The sequence below is a fragment of the Oncorhynchus nerka genome, linkage group LG21, assembly GCF_034236695.1.
Source record: "Oncorhynchus nerka isolate Pitt River linkage group LG21, Oner_Uvic_2.0, whole genome shotgun sequence".
NCBI lineage: Eukaryota > Metazoa > Chordata > Actinopteri > Salmoniformes > Salmonidae > Oncorhynchus > Oncorhynchus nerka.
In genome coordinates, this window is record NC_088416.1 from 7,827,146 (window position 1) to 7,848,144 (window position 20,999).

Here is a 20,999-nt window from a genome sequence, read left to right on the forward strand (position 1 = left end):
CCCAAATATTTAAAAAATGAAGCTTTAAAAAAAAAAGGTGTGCAGCCCATCAACTCTTCATTTCACGTATTACAGCTTGAATCGTACAGCAGCTGGTTGCCTAAATCCTGCCTGATGTTGCTGCTGTTCCTTAAACCATTGACATATGTTAGTCTACTGTAACCACACAGAGACTGTGTGTGTGTGTGTGTGTGTGTGTGTGTGTGTGTGTGTGTGTGTGTGTGTGTGTGTGTGTGTGTGTGTGTGTGTGTGTGTGTGTGTGTGTGTGTGTGTGTGTGTGTGTGTGTGTTTGTGTGTGTGTTAAGGTTGGCCGATTGTGTACAAGCCTACATCGCCTGATTGCGCCCCATAGCCATCCTCGATAGTCGATCACTATTTGGGGGGGGGGGTGGTCTTTCTCATGGCTACCCATGTATTTCCATGGAAATATAGCGTTTATTTGGAAAGTAATAAATATATAGATATTTTTAAAAGCATTCATGATTTGCATAAATGTAATATACTAACTATTACTCTTGTTAAAAATATGAAATGGTATTACATTTGGTGAAGAGCACATTATGACTTGTTTAGGACTCGAAACTCAAAGTTTAGGACTTGAGACTTGGCGGTCTTGACTTGCTACTTGACGGTCTTGACTTGAGACTTGACTCGGACTTGCCTGTCTTGACTTGGGACTTGAGTGCTAAGACTTGAGACTTACTTGTGACTTGTAAAACAATTACTTGGTCCCACCTCTGCTAAATACTACAGTATTAACCGCAGTAATGTCAAAAACACTACAGTCCACAAAAACACTACACTTTTTTTTACTATAGTAAACACTAATTTCCATATACCCTGCCCATTCCCCTCCCCTGTATCGCAATTTGTGCCACCATGACTGAGAAACATGGCAAGTATAGACCAAATATTCATTCCCCTACAGGTTATAGAAAAGAGCAGAAGCACTGAACTAGCTGTTCAGACCCAAGTCCTACCTACATACAGGTTAGGAAAAATGTGCTGTTTTAATATTTCTCCAGTAGGTTTCCTGAAGGAGAAAGCCTCCACTTCTATTTCAAAGATAGTACAACAAAAACTCCTTGTATGCAAAAACAGTAAATACTACAGTATACTACAGTCTGCAAAAATACTACAGTTAATTCTGCAGTATACTACAGTCTACAAAAACACTACAGTAAGTACTATAGTATACCACATTCTGCAAAAACCCTACAGTAAATACTACAGTATACTACAATCTGCAAAAACCCTACAGTATACTACAATCTGCAAAAACCCTACAGTCAATACTACAGTATACTAAAGTCTACAAAAGCACTACAGTAAATACTAGTCACTTATACTGGTCACTTGAACAAGGTGTCAAATTATAGTTTAGAGACCAGACTACACATTTTTTAATTTAATTTTTTATTTACAAGACTTCGGAAATAAGACTCAAAACAACACAGAAATAATACAAAGATATTGAGTATTTACAGTGCTAGTCCTCCACTTGCAGCTATATAACATGATTTTTTTTAATGGTATAGACCTGATCCAAATAAATTCCTGGTGACGACCAGTAAGCTGCCTGATACATTAAACATATATGTCCTTTAGACCTTTTAAGTGACCTACAGAACACTTACAAGCAAACATTTCAAATATAATCAGAAATAAACACAGGCTGTGCACAAGGTCTTGTCCATGTTGAAAAGGCCGTCAGACAAGGCAGCATTGGCAGCTTTAGGGGGAGAAAGTGGTTGTGGTCTCGGTTTCCATGGCGACCGCTGAACTCCTCCTCTTTCCGCAGGTGTACTGGAAGAATCTCTCCTGGCTCATACAGCCCAGATCCTTCAGCAGCTTCAGGAGGTCGCGGCGGAACTTCACCCCGATGAACGCGTACACAAAGGGGTTGAGGCAGCACCTCATGAAAGCCAGGCACTGGGTGATGTCAGAGGCGTAGAGGATGCTGTTGTCGTAGATGCAATCCTTGCTGCCCCCGTTAGCTGTGTCGAGAGTGGTCAGCAGCAGTACCAGATTATAGGGCACCTGGCAGAGCAGGAAGACCGCCACCACAGCGAAGATCACCTTGATGGCCTTGTTCTTCTCAAAGCTCCGGGCCTGGCACAGGGTCTTCACAATGGCGCCGTAACAAAAGGCCATGATTAGGAGCGGCAGAACAAACCCCAGGACCATCTGGCTCACCTGGATGCCCACGCGCACCTGGTCTGAGCCGGCGGTGTAGGGGGTGCAGGTCTTGTTGCTGATGTTGGTGTAGGACATCTCGGGCACAGAGAAGACCAGCGCCATCACCCAGATGACCACAGAGGTCACCTTGCTAATGAACACGGCCGTGGAGCGGTGGCGGTGGGCAGAGACGGCCTTGGAGATGGCGAAGTACCTGTCGGAAAAATGACAAAAAGTAGGCTTTACATAGTAGGCTCATATATCTGCTCATATATACAAATATTTACAGAGATAGGAGCAGATCAGCCTATTAGGTCACAGCAGAGATAGGAGCAGATCAGCCTATTAGGTCACAGCAGAGATAGGAGCAGATCAGCCTATTAGGTCACAGCAGAGATAGGAGCAGATCAGCCTATTAGGTCACAGCAGAGATAGTAGCAGATCAGCCTATTAGGTCACAGCAGATATAGGAGCAGATCAGCCTATTAGGTCACAGCAGAGATAGGAGCAGATCAGCCTATTAGGTCACAGCAGATATAGGAGCAGATCAGCCTATTAGGTCACAGCAGATATAGGAGCAGATCAGCCTATTAGGTCAGAGCAGATATAGGAGCAGATCAGCCTATTAGGTCCCAGCAGAGATAGGAGCAGATCAGCCTATTAGGTCAGAGCAGATATAGGAGCAGATCAGCCTATTAGGTCCCAGCAGAGATAGCAGCAGATCAGCCTATTAGGTCACAGCAGAGATAGGAGCAGATCAGCCTATAAGGTCACAGCAGGACGCACACTGCAACACGTTTCAATCAGGCTTTTATTCAACCAAGTTAGTCTTTGAGAACGCGTTCGCATTTGCAATAACATACCTGTCCACGCTGATGGAGGTGAGGAGGAACATGCCGCTGTAGAAGCTGACCTTATAGATGGTGTGCATGACCTTGCAGATGAACAGCCCCAGCACCCATTCCGTCATGGAGTTGGTCGCCCAGAGGGGCAGCGACACGGCGAACAGCAGGTCGGCGACGGACAGGCTGAGCAGGAACACATCGGTCCCGGTCTTCAGCCGGTTGAAGTAGACGTAGGTACCGATCACCAGGATGTTACCGACCAGACCGAGGAAGCAGATGAGGGAGTAGAAGGTGGGCATGAACCAGGAGCGGAAGTGGCGGTTGGATTCCTTCTGGCATTGCTGGGTCCAATGATCATAATCCAAGTCGTTTGTGTCTGTGGAGTAACCATTGTAATCAGTGGTGAACTCTGTAGTCACGTTTTCATTCTGAGAGAAGCAAGTCTGGGGGAAAAAAAGACAAAATGGGACATTCTATAAATCAGGGTAATTGATGGTTGACTGGTGTAATCGAACGCCTTGAATACTAATAAAATGTCATTCAAATAGATTAGTGTTCAGGATCAGGGAACTGGGTCCAAAATGAAGCCGACACAATGTACCCTGCATCTGGCCCCTTGATAAACTGGCTTGCTTTCAGATGAGCATACCACTTCCTGAGAGGAAGTTGTGCTATACAGTATGCCATTGACTGAAAGACTGTGGTTAGTACCAGTGTAGTGTTTGTGCGTTTCTGTGGGTAGAGTTCGTGTCATGTTATTAAGTGAGTTGCCAACATGTCATTTAAATGATTGTCCAAACAAATGATATCAAAAGACTATTAATACTTCATACAAATGATATTGTATGATGTGGTATACTGAAGACTGTGTTCGTCCATGGTTCTTACCTCAAAGTAGGTCCAGATCAGCAGAGCTGGTACTAAGATTCGTGTATCTGAAAATCAGATAAGGTGTGGTTAAAGCTCTAGAGTACCAGTTGATCGATAAATAGACTGATATGTTACAGTAGTTGACTATAAGAACAACATTTGGAAAGAGTTCAAGACACGTCACTTATGAGGCTACATAGGAGTTGATGTCCCTTGTTATTAGCATATATTGTTTTTGCAAGTGTCAATAATGAATTTGAGTTGTCTCAACTGTTGGGTATTTAGCTTGTACCGCAGGGTTCCCCAATAAGTGGCCAACAGGCCAAATTCATCCCACAGGTGATTTTATTTTGCCCCCCAAGTTTTCTGAGCATAACGTGTTTGTTGTTGGACATAAAACACTGGAAAATCACCAGGGAATCAGCTCAAAGTGATTTTAATTTAGTCAAATCTGTTCCCAAATATTCCCATGCATAAATAAAGAGGCATATGCGATCGTATTTCAATGTATTGAATGTTTGAAATGATTCTGCTTTTGTCAAATACTATATCTGTTTGGGACTTTTGCAGTTAATTGTGCAGTGTACAAATCATATATAACTATGTTCCTGACCATCCACTGAAGGAAAAATATTAACAGGGATGAATGTAATTGAGGACCCCTGTTGTACAGTGTGCAACAAAAGACACAGCAGGACATCTGGTGGTAACAGAAAGGGATGCACCAATTGATCGATTGTCCAAAGATATCATAGCATACCCAACTATGGAAAGCATTAAATCAATCTTTTTTTTTTTAAGAGACAAAAAGAAACAAAGAAACAAAACAATAACGACTTTTTAAAAAATCCCCCTTTGACAGAAAACTGGAAATTCTCAAACCTTCAAAACAGAAGTGACTCGGTAACAAAACGTGTCATGAGTGAACTGGGGCTGTACCTGCAACCCTCTCAGTCTTACAAACCTGGTTCCAGTGTCCGTATTTCTATGCTCAATTGATTTGAAACGCTTAAAAAAAAGTCAATGAACATTTCAAAAATCATGAATTGAAACAAGGGCAGCAGATGTCAGCGATTCACAGATATTGTGTTAATAATATAGAAGTAGAAGCTCAATTGAATGATTCTAGCCTACGTAGCTATACAGCTGTATGGCTTGTAGAGGTAAAGCTGAAAGGCTTTAGCTTTTCCATTTTAACACCCTACACTATGTTCAACCAACGGAAGCACATTTACTATTTTCGTATATCATTGTCTACATACATGCATCAATTGACTGGACACACTGTTGTGCTAATCCTGCCCCGCAGTAGTACCTTTTTAGTCATTTAATTCAACATAACCCCTACTTATACAACACATATTTATTTATCTATTTATTTATTGGATAAATAAATCCTAGAACAAAAATGTATTTATATTCCTTTTGATAAAAGTTGTTATTTGTTGAAAAATTGCAGGAAGCTAATATCCCGTGAATATATCAACTATTTAACATTTATTTTAAAAATTATGACATTTATTTTTTTTTAAATGATGAAACATCGAAAGATGTGCTCTCACCTTTGACAGCGGTCATGTTGATTGAGAGTTACAACTGCACTTTCTCTCTGTACACAGGTTGTGAAAGTAGAGAGACAGCCCGCTAGTCGAGATGAGGCTGTGTCAGGTGCTAGATTCCCCTTTGAACTATACTAAAAAAAATAAAAAAGAAGTTAACACCTTTACTCCCCTGGGGTGTCTTGTGAAAAACAGTGACAATGAATGAGAGTAAATGCAAATGTTGTTGGTTTAACACACTGTGCAGAACCATTTGAGGTTTCATCATTTGTATGACAGTGTAGAGAGATAGAACTGCATCCCATAGAACTGGTAGAACTGATTCATTACCTATTGAACATTGCTGTTGAACTGCTGCATACAGCTATTGAACACTATGAGAGGAAATGAGTGTTCATGTTGTTCAGCACAGACACTCAGACACGCCAAAGCTCCCAGTGACCGCAGTGGTCGAGGGAAAAAGTATCGCCTATTCTATTTTCAACCCGCAGTCACTAGAAAGATAACACCATTACACTTGTGCTGTTGAGGCTTATTTTTCTTTGTAGTCTACACTGAAGAAAATGCTAGATCGGTTCATTGAGAACACAATATATATATAGGTCCTAAATTGGTGTAGATTTGGTTTTTCACCTCGCCGTTACAACCCCATTGCTTATCAATAGGCTTAGATGTTGATGAAATTGCCCGTGCCATCTCCAATTGAGATTACAGCCATTAGCCACCTTGATTTTAATTGTATTTTTTTTTACTTTGGTCTACTATTTTCTATTGTCTTCAGTTTATCCTCACCCCTGCCTGTACTTTCAGGTGGAGCAGGGATGAAGGTAAGGAAAATCTCTCCGGGTCAAACAGGGCATACTGATTATCATTACAATACATGTACTGTATGTACTCTTAGAAAAAATGGTTCCAAAAGGGTTCTTCAACCGACCCCATAGGAGAACCCTTTTTGGTTCCAGGTAGAACCCTTTTTGGTTCCAGGTAGAATCCTTTTTGGTTCCAGGTAGAACCCTTTTTGGCTCCAGGTAGAACCCTTTTTGGTTCCAGGTAGAACCATTTTGGTTCCAGGTAGAACCCTTTTTGGTTCCAGGTAGAACCCTTTTTGGTTCCAGGTAGAATCCTTTTTGGTTCCAGGTAGAACCCTTTTTTGCTCCAGGTAGAACCCTTTTTGGTTCCAGGTAGAACCCTTTTTGGTTCCAGGTAGAACCCTTTTTGGTTCCAGGTAGAACCCTTTTGGCTCCAGGTAGAACTATTTTGGTTTGTACTTAAGAGTGGATGTTGGAGATATGTTGGATGAAAAGGCTGTATTACAAAGTCTGTTTAAAATGAAATCTTCAGCATAGCAAATAACCCACTTTGAGATACATTTAGCTAGAATAAAAGTACAAGTATAACTAAAAAACAAATACTGAAAAGTATTTACTGCATAAGTAAGTAACAAACCAGATGGATGCTCATTCTGTAAACATCATGCATTGAAGGGACTATTTTCAAGTGTCTTACCAAAACAGGCCTCCCAGAGCAAGTGGCTGATATGCAGAGAACTTCAAAGGTGAGACAGACTCATTACAATCAATGCTTCATGGGTGTTTAATTCAAAATATTAGAGATAAACTAATGTTTCTTCATGTACCCTTTGACAACCTCGACAAATAAGGGATTTCTCCAAATGTCCCTTTCACCAATACTCATACGGCATATGTTGGTCATTGTGTTAACCACCACAACACTTTTGCTTAGGCAGTTGTGGCAGTATCGCTGCTGTCTTAGTTGACCTTTTTGTCGGTAAAGGGCATGTTCAGTCTTATTCTCCCCTACTCTCCGCCAACTCTGCGCAAGTTGCACACCTGTCTGCCCGTGCGGTTGCGGCTTTGAGTTTTCAAGGCGCTCAGGAAAAGAAACCAGCCAAGAAACACTAACCACAATTCTGTGCAACAGGTTGACTGCTGCAGAGGGACAACTGTGCACATCTGCACCTACACTAAAGCTGTGACAAATCTCATCGCTATTGCAGAAAGCAGATCATAGAAATATCATTATTAGAACGGACAATTAATAAAGCTGCCAAAAAAAATTGGACTGGTACACTCATGGGTAAACTCAATAGGTCACCGGTCCACCCATCACGGATGTTCACTTTCTACTAATTCAAATGCTATGGGGCTGCCGGTATGGTTCCTGCACATGGAATCTAGCTGCAAAAGTGACAGATGTTTTTTTTTTCTAAGTGTGCTAACAGGAAGACGACTGTGGCTGTTGATCCTATACCTGTCTCTTAGATGTGTATATCTTTTACCCGTCCTCTTTATCAGTTTACCTTCTACCTGTCCTCTTTATCAGTTTACCTTCTACCTGTCTCTCTTTGTTTATCTTCTACCTGTCTCCTTTGCTCACATCAGGTCGATACAACGTAAATACTGTTGGTTAAAAACATGTTAACTACAACAGAGAACACTACTTCAGACAGCTGGAAAGAGTGGTGCTTGTACTGAAAACAGGAAACCCACTTCCTTGTACCTTGTAGATCAGAGGACACAGACCAGTGGACCAAATCTTTAACAAATGGTTTCAAATCTGTCGTCAGTATTGGGTGCCATAGATAGTGTGTGATATGTCGTTGGAAGTGTAACACATGCTGCCTAGAGTTCATGTCTTATAAAAGCTGGCCAGTTCAAATGGGTCACAATTTGCACAGGGCTAGGATAACACAGTGCCACCGATGTCTACTGTCCCCACATGCTTCAAGATGTCCACCATTGTTCCTGTACTCAATAAAGTAAAGGTAATTGAACTAAATGACTATCGCCCCGTAGCACTCACTTCTGTCATCGTGAAGTGCTTTGAGAGACTAGTCACGGATCATATCACCTCTACCTTACCTGACACCCTAGACCCACTTCAATTTGCATACCACCCCAATAGATCCACAGACGATGCAATCGACATCACACTGCCCTTTCCCATCTGGACAAGAGGAATACCTATGTAAGAATGCTGTTCATTGACTATAGCTCAGCCTTCAACACCATAGTACCCTTCAAGCTCATCATTAAGCTAGAGGCCCTGGGTCTGAACCCTGCACTGTGCAACTGGGTCCTGGACTTCCTGACAGGCCATCAAGGACAACAACCACCCGAACCACTGCCTGTTTTCCCCGCTATCATCCAGAAGGCGAGGTCAGTACAGGTGCATCGAAGCAGGGACCGAGAGACTGAAAAACAGCTTCTATCTCAAAGCCATCAAACTGTTAAATACTGTTAAATAGCCATCACTAGCACATTAGAGGCTGCTGCCTTATATACATAGACTTTAATAATTGAACACTTGTCACATTAATCATGTTTACATATTTTGCGTTACTCATCTCATATGTATATACTGTACTCTATCCTACTCTACTGTGTCTTAGTCTATGCTGCTCTGACATTGCTCAGCCAAATATTTATATATTCTTAATTCCATTCCTTTACTTTAGACTTTTGTGTATTGTTGTGAAATTGCTAGATATTACTGTTAGATATTACTGTACTGTCAGAGCTAGAAACACAAGCATTTCGCTACACCCGCATCTACACCTGCATAACATCTGCTAAACACGTGTATGTGACAAATACATTTGATTTGAATTCCAACATGGAATTATCCTCGGTCACCTCAGCCTGAGTGTGGGAATAACTGTTAATATGAACAAACACGCCACCTTAAAGGATGACCAGTTCTATACGCAATGCGCACGAGACATTAAAAACAAACCCTGGCGTCAACAACTTCATGTCAGGGTAGAAAAGTTTATTGGTATAAATGTCGCAAACGCAATCGATTTTTAAGACAGTATGTTGATGACTCACTCTGCTCTTCCAAGTAGCTTTAGGACGAGATGAAAAACCGCTCACGCAAACCTTCCAACGCGGCTTCTTACATTGCATATTAACATTTAAGAGTTTGTTCTGGGTCGAACATTGTACTACTGGTCATAACAACATAACACTGAAAGGTTGTTCTAAGCATAGCGCTTTTGATTTGATTGAGAGCTAGCAGACTTTAGAACACTGACTGTTACGAGCCCTGTACAGCATGGATGGACTCGTAGCATTTACAACAGGTTGGTGGACGGACGGACTGGGCCCAGGACTCGCAATAACACAAGAATAATAATAAATCATGAAAACAACTACTTATTTCTATTAACTCCTGAGACAATACTGTCACTTAATACTGATACTTAAGAGTAAACATGACAAAATATCGAGAGAGAGTCACACCACCCTTACTAAAGCAAAACTCTTCCATTTGAGGAGTTGCGACACCATGCAAAAATAACATTGAAAGCAACAATAACATTGAAAGCAACAATAACATTACACTCCAAAGAACAAGTAATTAAACATTGAACAACTTGTTTTTTTTGCGACAGTTTTTACAACCAGCCTCAATCGGTAAGATTAATGGTGTCTGCCAGACATAGTACCATAGTGTCTTCCAGATATAATACTATAGTGTCTGCCAGACATAGTACCATAGTGTCTTCCAGATATAATACTATAGTGTCTGCCAGACATAGTACCATAGTGTCTTCCAGATATAATACTATAGTGTCTGCCAGACATAGTACCATAGTGTCTTCCAGATATAATACTATAGTGTCTGCCAGACATAGTACCATAGTGTCTTCCAGATATAATACTATAGTGTCTGCCAGACATAGTACCATAGTGTCTTCCAGATATAATACTATAGTGTCTGCCAGACATAGTACCATAGTGTCTTCCAGATATAATACTATAGTGTCTGCCAGATATAGTACCATAGTGTCTGCCAGATATAGTACCATAGTGTCTGCCAGATATAGTACCATAGTGTCTGCCAGATATAGTACCATAGTGTCTGCCAGATATAGTACCATAGTGTCTGCCAGATATAGTACCATAGTGTCTGCCAGATATAGTACCATAGTGTCTGCCAGATATACTACCATAGTGTCTGCCAGATATAGTACCATAGAATAAGACAAGAGATATGTTTTAATATATTGACAGGTGATGGGATGGTTGCTATCGACTGGCACTGCGGTCTGTGATAGAAATACGGTGAATTCACCGTATGAATTGTGACTCAATTTAGATGACATTCACTTTAGTTGGGACAATTGCTTTGCTTTGTGGACTTGGAGCGCTTCGCAAATTGACAGCAGGTCCATTTTGACCCTGCCAACAGAGCTCTGAAGATTCAACCAATTGCATCAAACTTCCCATCGGAAATAGAAACCCATCTAAACACAGCTTTTGTTCACATAGATACTAATGTACAATGTGTTATCATCAGAGTGGGACTGTAGAGATGGAATGATGCATCATGGACATTTCTCGGCCTTAAGGTCAGAGGTCGACTCCTCAGTGGGCGGTAGGGCGTGCCCTGCTCGGCCCCTCTGAGGCTGCTGGCTCGCTGGGCGGGGCGTCCTCCGTCACAGCAGAGGTGGTCTCCGACCCCGTGTTACTGTCACTGGTGCCGTCCTCCATCACCCCTTCCGGAACACTCTCCTTGTCCTCCGACGGCGCCCCCTCCTCAACCTCACTGGCAGGACGAGCCGTCAACTCCTCCGATGCCTTTGACTTCTCTGTAACCAAGAAAGCAGGAAATATTAGGGGACAGCAAACACGTTTGAACCGATGTGGTTTCAAACGTATAAAATAACATTGTAAAATGCGCTCAGCAGACAATCTCCCAAGAGAAGCATCTCCCCATATACCTAACTCAGGGGACCTGACCAGAACCATACATTAAAATACCATACGGTTCAGTGATTAATACTGTTGGGCCTCACCACCAGTATCCATGGGGCTGGGTTCCGTCTCCTCTCTCTCCTTGTTGCTGCTGTCACTGACAGACACCTGTTGGCTCTTGCTGCCATTTGACGGGCCAACTGGTTTCTCCTCCTCCTCCAGGCTAGAGGACGTGGACGCCTCCTTCTCCCGCTCCGACAGGCGCCTGCGGGATGCATCCTCTGCCGCAGCGACCTCTGCAGATATCTTCTCCATGTCCACCTCTACTTTCATACAACACAGCTGGGCGCAGAGTGGCAACACGTTCAGTCCCCGCCAGGGGATTCATGCTATTAATCTTACAATCAATCTCACACCTGTGCAACTGTGATTAGTAACAGTGAGACAGTGAGTAGCGAGTGCAATGTTGACACCGTGATCAGATTTGGCACAGTTCCTGTTTCCTCTACAATGATACCACATTGCAAGGCAGTTAACCAACTGTTCCCTGGGCGCCGTGGATGTAGATTAAGGCAGGCCTCCGCACCTCTCTGATTCAGAGGGGTTGGGTTGGGTTAAATGCGGAAGACACGTTTCATTTGAATGCATTCAGTTCTACAACTGACTAGGTATTCCCCCTTTCAATCATTTTATTTCATTGAGTTGCCCATTGTGAAGCATAGAGGAAGTAAATTGACTCGAAGTAAATGGCGCCACCTGGGGTATGGACTACACAGTGCGGCATCTGGATTCAGAACTACACCGAGTCAATTCACTTAGAATTCTAAGTGATGACGCCGCGTGTTTGCCAGGACACGTGGATAAAGTTAGCAGCTGCGGGATCTCTACAATGCAGAACTGGCCCATTCCAAATAGCCTGAGGTCAACGCTGTAATATTTACTATGTGTTCCCTGATGATGATCCCATACCCTTTTCAGCTCGCCGTTGAAAGACTCTGTGGCATCGATGAATTTCCTTTTCTTGTCCTGGTGGCGGTCTTCAATCTGAAGTAGCTCCGCCTCCAGCTTCCTCTGTGGACCAGACAGACAGACAGAGACCTGCCAATTTACCTGACTGATTACCTGTTTTTAATTGCTACTCATTTATCAAATAAGGAGAAAGGATCTGATTTCCAGGTTACCATGACAACAACGCCATGACTGGGTATCTATATGTCTCTAGGAAGACTGACTGAAGACTGACAAGACACCAGCGTACCTGGTGCACCATAAGAGACTGGACCTGCCGTTTCAAGACCTGCATGCGGGCGGTAGTGACGACGGAGCGCACGTCGGGGACCACGCTCTCGCTCAGGATCTCGCTGATCAGCCGGTGGTTGCGCTGGAAACGGGCGGCAGCCGAGTGCTTCGTGGAGAATCCGTCGTCGTAATCTGGGAGAGCGAATGGAAAAGGCATGTGGCGGGTGCCGTGTGTCTATCAGGGCTCAGCGAACACAACGGTCAATGGGTCAAGAGGGGAGAGATCCCACCACAACAAGTGTAGATGTGGTCGGCTTCCGGAAAGAAACCTGATCTGGCATGTCTTAATCGGACATAGTTTAACATTGACATACCTACGTTTGGTTGAACCATTTATATATCAGTCGGAAATGTCTGCAAATGTGGCTGTTTACATGTTTGTCGCATGAATATACTTGAATATACACATTTCACAGTTTCAACACTGTTGTTGTGACTGGTATTGATATCCATGTGTGGGTAGAGAGATAAAGATACATTTTTCTCTCTCGCTGCCTCTCAAAAACCTTACTCATTTACTCCAGAAACGTCTTGGTGGTTTTTACTGGCGCTTGTGCTCTTATTATTTCCCAGAAAAACTAGAGGATGTTGCGAAACTAAGTGAACAGCCAAGCTTTTAGGTACATGACACTTTTCTTTTAAATCCAGGGTCAAATGAAGCTGTCCTCTGTAACACCAGCATCAAAGTAAGTCATAAATGTAGGAGAAGAAATGGTCTCTTTAATAAGGTCAACTTCTTATTGAACACATGGAGAATTCATTCATTCCACGTCGGGCCAAAAGTCATTCAATTGACAAAAAAATCTAAAAACTGCAGTGATGAAATAAAGTAATTTATTGCTGTAGTCAAACACCCATTTCATTTGAAGTCTGTGAAGGATGCTACCCGTTGAAAATAGCAATGGGGGCAAGATGGTGCATTTGTCTGTGAATTTGGGAGCAGGAAATACACTTTTGGCTTCATATTAACATCGCACATTTTATGCTGGAGAAAGACGTCATTCGAAAATGATCATCATCTCCATCAACCTGTTCCATCGGTTGATCTTCACTTCCGATTTCTTTTGGGGGGTGCTTTATCTCCAAAACCAAAGGGAACCGTTTCTTCAGACTCTCCCCATTCTCTGCATCTACTAAAGCAACTGATGTGGCAAATCTTTTTGAAGTCATCAATGTACAGCTTGTTGACAAATGAACCCATAGGGATACTAACTATCACATTTTTATATCTTGGGTATTTCCAACTTACCACAAGATTTTTTAAATCCATTTCCTGTATACCATTATCCAGCTCGATACGAGACAAGCATAATTTCCTGTAGTGTGTAATTCAGAAGTCCAGTTTTGATGTATGTTTCTATGTGAATGTGTGTTGCCTTGTTTCTTACTGGATCTCAGTGAAGCCATTGATCCCAAATACAGGGCCCAGACTTATACTACAGAGCTGAAATGGAGCGCAGCCTATAAGGTGAAGTAGCAAGTGTGACAAACACGAAGAGGTAGTGCAGGGATAGAAATTGACACCACGGTGATGTCACAGTTGCTGAACCATGGTGTGGGAACCAGTGGGACTGACATGGTAATACTAGTAGTGCTGACAGCGTCTTACCATCTGGGTCGTCTGCTGGCTGGATACTCATGTACGGCTCGCCCTTGTCGAGACGAGACTGGCGCTGTCGGCTTTCCTCCTCCAGAGCGGCTTCGGCGCGGCTCTTAGCGTTGACGTAAGCCAGGTAGGCCGGAGAGTTGTGGTAGGCCTTCATGCTCTCATTGTACTCGATCTGTGGAGGAGAGACAAGGATGTGACAAAAGGGAGAGACCTTTGACACGTGCCCCTGCAATGCAAAAACAAACTCTTCGACATTGAAGAAAAGTTACTCAGTCTTTTTTTACAAAGGAAGGAATGATGACTGGAGGGACCCTTCTGACAACTGTTGGAGACACTTGTTACTGGTCACCCGTAACAACCCCGTAAATAAACACCCCGGTAAAAACAAACCAACCTTCTCTGCTTCGTAATCATTCAAGTAATCCTGTTTCTCCTCATCAGTGAGGTCCCTCCACATGCCACCGATTATCTTCCCAATTTCCCATAGTTTCAGATCGGGATTGGAGGCTTTTACTTGATCCCAAACCTGGTGATGAGAACCAGACAGGGGCTCATTATCTCCACAAACCTATGGAGGCCGTGTTTAAACTTCACCTCCAGGGAGATACCCCATAGTCTGCCTGTGTGCTCTTAATGGCTAGGCTGCTGTATGTCTAGTTTCACAGTTCACACCTACCTGCATGGGCACATGGGGCAGACGATGTGCAGTCTACCTTAAGAGTGCTCGTCCCTAACCTTGGCTAATGTGCTGCGTGTTATAAGGGTATAGTACAGTATTTTAATATGTCTTGCAATGGTGCGCACGATGGCGCAGTTTGGGTTTAAGTAATGTTACGCGGAGACAACTTACCTTGCGACTATATCGCATGTATGGCATCAACGGCTTGTCTGGCGGCTTGGGTGGCTTTGGAATGTTTATTCCTGAAGAATTCTGGGAAATAAAAAGGCACTTTTTTTTTTTTAGATTCAAAGTCAAAGTTAGGACACCAACTGGTGCTAAAAATGTCTCGTCATACAATTTTACACGAAGCAAAGTTTCGACTGAGAACCACCCTGCAGGAAAATACGCAACCACATAGCTGATCATCCAACCTTCAACAAAGTATTTGTAAAAAAAATCCCAACAAAGACGCATCAAACTACAAAACCATCAGTTCAATCACCTCCATTTAATTCAAGCCTGTTTGAGCCCAACCAGTGTACAGAAGTCACACAGAGACTATGGTTGAGTAACACTGATTGAAGAATATACAAAATCTCCCTCCAGCTGAGACTGGCACACTGCGTGACATAATGCCATTATCAGAACCCGAGTGCCAACCACAGCTTGCATGCAACGACTGAATTATTCCCGTAGCAGCCCGAAACCCATGCCAAGCATTGGGTCTATAATGCCATGGCAACGCTGATGGCATGGGTTACTTAGCATGGCTATCAGCAATCCAGACTTTGAAGGGCAGGATCGAGCGATTTTGAACACACACAGATGGACACTTGGCCAGTCTGCACTAGTATGATGAAGGCAGCAGAGGAACGCTGGGATGGCATACATCTCAGAAAGCCTTGGTAATGGAATGGGTTAGACGAATCATACTGTCTGTCTGTTCAAGAATGTCTGCTCTTATAAGCCCTGGAAAAAGTACTATTTCTAAACAAAGCCAAAGAGCAAAGTTGTCAAGAGCTGTTATAGCTTATATCTGCAGATTCGTTACTACTGAGTTTTACTAAGCAAGCTAGATCAGGCTGTTTCAATCCAACAAGATAGTCATTTTAAATATTGATGTTAGTTTCCTTCTGTGTCTGGCGTTTTCATCCCGGTGTTTTCTCTACGTCGTTATTCCTACCGTTGCCCGACTGTTGTTGCTTGTTGTCCCTCCCAGCCTGTAGTTGTTGTAAGCCAGATGACTGTAGGGGTTGTACCCCACAAACCCGGGGGTGTTGGGCAATTGCTGATGGAAACAAATGAGACAGAAACACAGATGAGAAATAACGTTTAAAAGAAAATGGGGTAAAGCATGACAAAATCAATGAAAAAACTGGCAAAAACATGAATGTTGAAAAGCTGTAGAGATCAACTGAAAAAGACTTGCGCTCATGCTGTAGCAACAAGAAGGATCGTCAAGACAGCAATGTTATCTATACATTAGCGTTGTTTGTTATGAAAATAATGTATAGTCTACACTCTACAGTATGTTGTATACGGTACCTCACATCTTAGGGAGTGCAGCTTATTATCTGAGACTGCAAAGCCTATTGCATTGACCAATTCTACTGTGGTAACAGGACTATCTACAGGGTATACCGTATTAAATGGCCAAATGGATTCCACTTTTAAAAACAAAGTTAGCCCCCAAAACTGTGGACAGTAGCAAGTTAACATTGAAAGATAATAGCCGGCATGAATGTTGTTATGGGACATCCCTTTCCAAATGGCTTCCCATGTGCCATCAGAAATACTTACTGTTGTAGGGGCTGGGGGAGGGGGAGGGGCATATGGCCTTTCTCTTTCTCTTTCTGTTTTGAAAGAAAAGGTAAGATTTTAAAATTGAGGCAAAAAAGCCCCCTTTTTACATCTCTCAATGTTGATTAAATCAATCCCATCAAGGTAGATCTGAATTTTGTGATTTTCTATTTCTCTCTCAGCAAATACAAGACAGATAATTATTAACCTATCAATTATAATACTAGGAAATCATATAGGCTACCAGAAGTTAATATTTCATGCCTGAAACTCAAATGTATTTTATTGTGATAACATATACATTTGTAAATTCACATTTTTGCTGCCATAGTTGCCCAGCTTTATCCGAGACCAAACAGAAGTACTCATATTTTCATTATCTGATGGCTAAACTTGTATAATTGCAAACTATGTCTTACTTGACATCTTGGCAGGGGAAGAATTCTATCAGTTTATTCCAGTCATTGGGTCTGTAATAAACACATTATAATGGGGAAAGCATTTAGGTGTTTCATTAACTTCATTTGTTATTACAGTACTTTAAAAATTGAATAGGAAAGAAAGTAAGTTGCTTGAGAGGGAGGACAAAAGAGATGTTGGTGCCAAAATGATGTCAGGCGACGTATGTGCAACATCACAACAGTGTCAGTGGACAGGCATGAACATGACAGGGGTTTGATGTGACGACTAGCAAGCTGTTCGCGTCCAAAAACATCGCTTACACTATTTGGAATGGCATTTGCTTATAATTGCACATGCGTAAATAAATGAGATACATGGAAATGCATTTGCTGAAAAATAAAGCTCTGTCATCTTGCGTAGTTGGCTGACACCCAGCTGTGCTAGCTAGCGAGGCTAGTAACGCTGAGCTAACTAACGTTACTTGCTTAGTATATGCAGCTACTAGCTATAGCTAGCCAGCTGGCTAACTTGGACAATCTGATCAGTAGATGATGAGCATGCAAACGTAGATAACACAATCAGTGAGCTTGGTAACTTTTGGAGAAGGCGAATAATCTGCAGTTTAAACGATTTAACAAAAGCTAAAATACAGAATATTGTATTTGATACTCCGCATACGTTGTCAGGTAGCTCGCATTAGCTACCCACCAAGCATTCGGATCAAAGCAAGCTAACGTTAGCTATCTAGCTGTCACTGAAACATTTCAATTTTGATTTGAGGCGTTAAAACAGCGGATTAACAGTGACTATACCCGAACCATTTTGGATGTGGATTTTGCAATAGAAAACCTTGGATCAGACAATTTAGAAAGTACCATGCTAGCTTGATAGCGACAACCTCCTACGCTGTATATGAATAAGCTATTTGCTAGCTAGAGCTGTCACAATACAGTCACATCATCACCTTGCATGTATCTGTAAATCTGTTATTCAAACAAAAGTGGCATTTTACAAAAATTATTGACATACAATTGAAAGACTATTAAACATAAATCAATGAATGAATACTATTGCTTTTCATATGTTGGTTAGTTCACATAGCAAGCAAGTGAAAGTAATGGCCAGCACACTCACCCCAAAATCCTTTGTCCCCCACCAGTGTGTGTGTGGCTAGAATCAGGTTTAGCTAGCAGAAACAGTCCTCAGAATGAAACATATATATATATATTTATGGGGTCCACACAGATTTCAGTAGAATTTTCCAGAACTATTCCTTTCTCCTCTGTTAAGGGCATAATGTTTGCATTTACACCCCAAGGCTAGCCTACTCTAGAATCACCTAATTTCAGTACTAACATTTTTTCAATCACTATATTACTAAAATAAATTATACGTAATAAATACACGTTTGTGATGATTCTGCAATATAATACTGAATTTGAGACTATCAAATTCATAATTAACCAATTACTGATTTGGAATCAGATCTTCTGAATACATGGGTTCACTAGAGTGAACTACAGTACGAATGAATCAGTGATGAACATGAACATACACTAAAGAGGACATTGCAAGAATTCATGAACAATTTATAATTTATACATAACCCATATAAAATGCACTAATTGAACTATGCTGCTGCAGTTACATGATGACAGGTCTTGTCATTGGTGCACTGATCCAAGGTTGAGCTGCTATTGCTTATGGCAGAAGAATGAATCTTGGTAATTCATTCTGACCATACATTTTCATATTCCATGGCTTGCCAAGAGCTATTATCCTTAGCTTCAAATTCCATATGATAAAAATGACAAAAATATTGCTTATGTCACCCAAGCATGAAACTTAGCTATATACATTCTGCTTCACTAACAAAAAAGGGTTTTCAGAAAAGCCAAGGCTGGTCTATTCATATCTCCTATTTTGTTAGCAGTGGCAATCTGTCATTCAGGGCCGATGTTGCAAAAAAAAAAAAGCCATATCTCAGACTGGCCAATAAAAAGAAAAGATTAAGATGGGCAAAAGAACACAGACCCTGGACAGAGGAACTCTGCCTAGAAGGCCAGCATGCCGGAGTCACCTCGTCACAGATGACGTTGAGACTGGTGTTTTATGGGTACTATTTAAAGAAGCTGCAAGTTGAGGACATGTGAGGCATCTGTTTCTCAAACTAAACACTCTAATGTACTTGTCCTCTTGCTCAGTTGTGCACTGGGGCCTCCCACTCCTCTTTCTATTCTGGTTAGAGACAGTTTGCGCTGTTCTGTGAAGGGAGTAGTACACAGCGCTATACGAGATCTTCAGTTTCTAGATAATTTCTCGCATGGAATAGCCTTCATTTCTCAGAACAAAAATAGACTGATGAGTTTCAGAAGAAAGTTCTTTGTTTCTGGCCATTTTTAGCCTGTAATCGAACCCACAAATGCTGATGCTACAGATACTCAACTAGTCTAAAGAAAGTTGTATTGCATCTTTAATCAGCACAGCAGTTGTCAGTTGGACATAAGCATTACACAACAAGTTGGAAATCGGAAATTCAACGATGAGTGGTTTGGAAGGAATCAGTAACGGTGGCTAACTGCAAGCATTGCAACGCAATCACTAGCTTGTAATTCAGTGGAGTGGCCGTGTGGTCCCAAATCTGGGATTAAGGGTCTCTTTTCCAAGTTTAAAATGATAAACATTCAACATTGGCCATGCTGTCAATGAAGCGTGATTTGTGTCACGCTCAAAACAACTGTTAACTCAGAACTGTGATATCTTGACTTCAGTGAGTTCAAGACAACTGGGAATTCCAGAAATAATGACTGGGAAATATGTTTTGAATGGTCATCCAACTCGGAATTGTATGTCTGGCCTTTTTATAGAGTTACGACCTGAAGATCAATGACGTCATCATGATTCAACTGTTTTTTTTCTGAGTTCCCAGTTGTCTTAAAAACACCATAAATTCAGAGAATGCCAGACTTTGATGACAAAATTTGCCCACGAAAGTCCGCCGTGCCACCTTCCTGTTCAAGTGAGCACAGCACAACAAGGTGAGTCCAAAAATGTATTGTATGCCGCTGCATAAATTATGTAATATGCCAGGGAGATATGTATACTGTAGCTAAGAAAGAAATACTAAGTGTATGTTGTGTAGTAAGCTGTTAGTAGCCCATGTGCCTCACCCTAATAATTTGGTCTATTTACCCCTCTTAATTGTGCCTACTGTTCTAACTTGGTAGTGCACATGTAGCCTATAACCTGTTTTAGAGAAATATAATCATTTAATCTTGTAAGAGTTTTCATTGTCTGCTTTCATGACCCATTTATTTAACCTACAGTTCTGACTTGGTGTACAGGGAGAACACTGTAAGAACAGCCCATTTTCTGAATTCTGTCACTGTAGATTTCAAAAGTGCTAAACAAATAGTTATATTGACTACGTCCGTCCTAGCTCGCTCATTAATGTCATCATTGAAATTACGGATTGCCTCTTATCCGCTTGTTGTCCCCTTATGCCATAGTTTGTACATCTCAATTGTCAGTAGAAACCACATTTGTTTAAGCAAGTCAGCCATATCAGCTATGTTTTTTTAAAGGTAGTAAATGAGGCTGAATGAACTGTTTCGCTGCCAGAAAAGTCTCCGCTGATAGCCAGGTGTAGCAGTGGTAAAATGTTGGGACAGCTGTATGTAGGCCTTAACAGTTTGTGGGCATCGTTTGTCACCGTTATCATGCAATTCATGTATTGTTTAGTGTTGTGTTGTGTACTGGCTTTGATGCCATGCATCCCATTGTTTTTTGCCCCACCAAGATTTACATGCTGAAATCGCCGCTGATTGTTAGAACTCAAATACTTTGCATTCTTGCTCACATTCTTTGCAATCGGTACAATGTCAACAGTAATGATTTATTTGCTTGTTGCCATCTTTATAATAACACAGTAAGCCTCTTCTGACCTGTATTGACATTTTTTGTTTGTTTGAATGGCTCTGCCCTAATCCACTTGTTGTTTGATTTGCCAGGCTATTGATCATGGTGTGACCCTCTATTTGTATTGTCTTCCAA

General features: G+C 41.8%; 2 protein-coding genes across 4 annotated transcripts; both read right to left on the reverse strand.

The window, feature by feature from the left end:
* Nucleotides 1-1,399: 1,399 nt before the first annotated feature.
* Nucleotides 1,400-5,675, reverse strand: LOC115103768 (C-C chemokine receptor type 7). Of its 2 annotated transcripts, XM_029624687.2 has the most exons (4): nt 5,456-5,675; nt 3,912-3,958; nt 3,042-3,466; nt 1,400-2,392 (listed from the first exon to the last, which is right to left on the reverse strand). In XM_029624687.2, the coding sequence occupies exons 1-4, from the start codon at nt 5,469-5,471 to the stop codon at nt 1,735-1,737; spliced, it is 1,146 nt and encodes a 381-aa protein (XP_029480547.1). In that variant the 5' UTR covers nt 5,472-5,675; the 3' UTR covers nt 1,400-1,734. The 2 variants fall into 2 exon arrangements, with proteins under 2 accessions (XP_029480547.1, XP_029480548.1); XM_029624688.2 differs by lacking the exon at nt 5,456-5,675 and having other exon boundaries at nt 3,042-3,399; nt 3,912-5,326.
* Nucleotides 5,676-9,223: 3,548 nt separating this feature from the next.
* Nucleotides 9,224-18,182, reverse strand: LOC115103769 (SWI/SNF-related matrix-associated actin-dependent regulator of chromatin subfamily E member 1-like). 2 transcript variants are annotated; one of them, XM_029624690.2, is made up of 11 exons: nt 18,081-18,180; nt 16,964-17,014; nt 16,545-16,597; nt 15,928-16,032; nt 14,934-15,014; nt 14,478-14,609; nt 14,084-14,255; nt 12,434-12,606; nt 12,145-12,246; nt 11,277-11,517; nt 9,224-11,069 (listed from the first exon to the last, which is right to left on the reverse strand). In XM_029624690.2, exons 2-11 carry the CDS (start codon nt 16,968-16,970, stop codon nt 10,846-10,848), a joined length of 1,290 nt encoding a protein of 429 aa, XP_029480550.1. In that variant the 5' UTR covers nt 16,971-17,014; nt 18,081-18,180; the 3' UTR covers nt 9,224-10,845. The 2 variants fall into 2 exon arrangements, with proteins under 2 accessions (XP_029480550.1, XP_029480552.1); XM_029624692.2 differs by lacking the exon at nt 14,478-14,609 and having other exon boundaries at nt 18,081-18,182.
* Nucleotides 18,183-20,999: the final 2,817 nt, after the last annotated feature.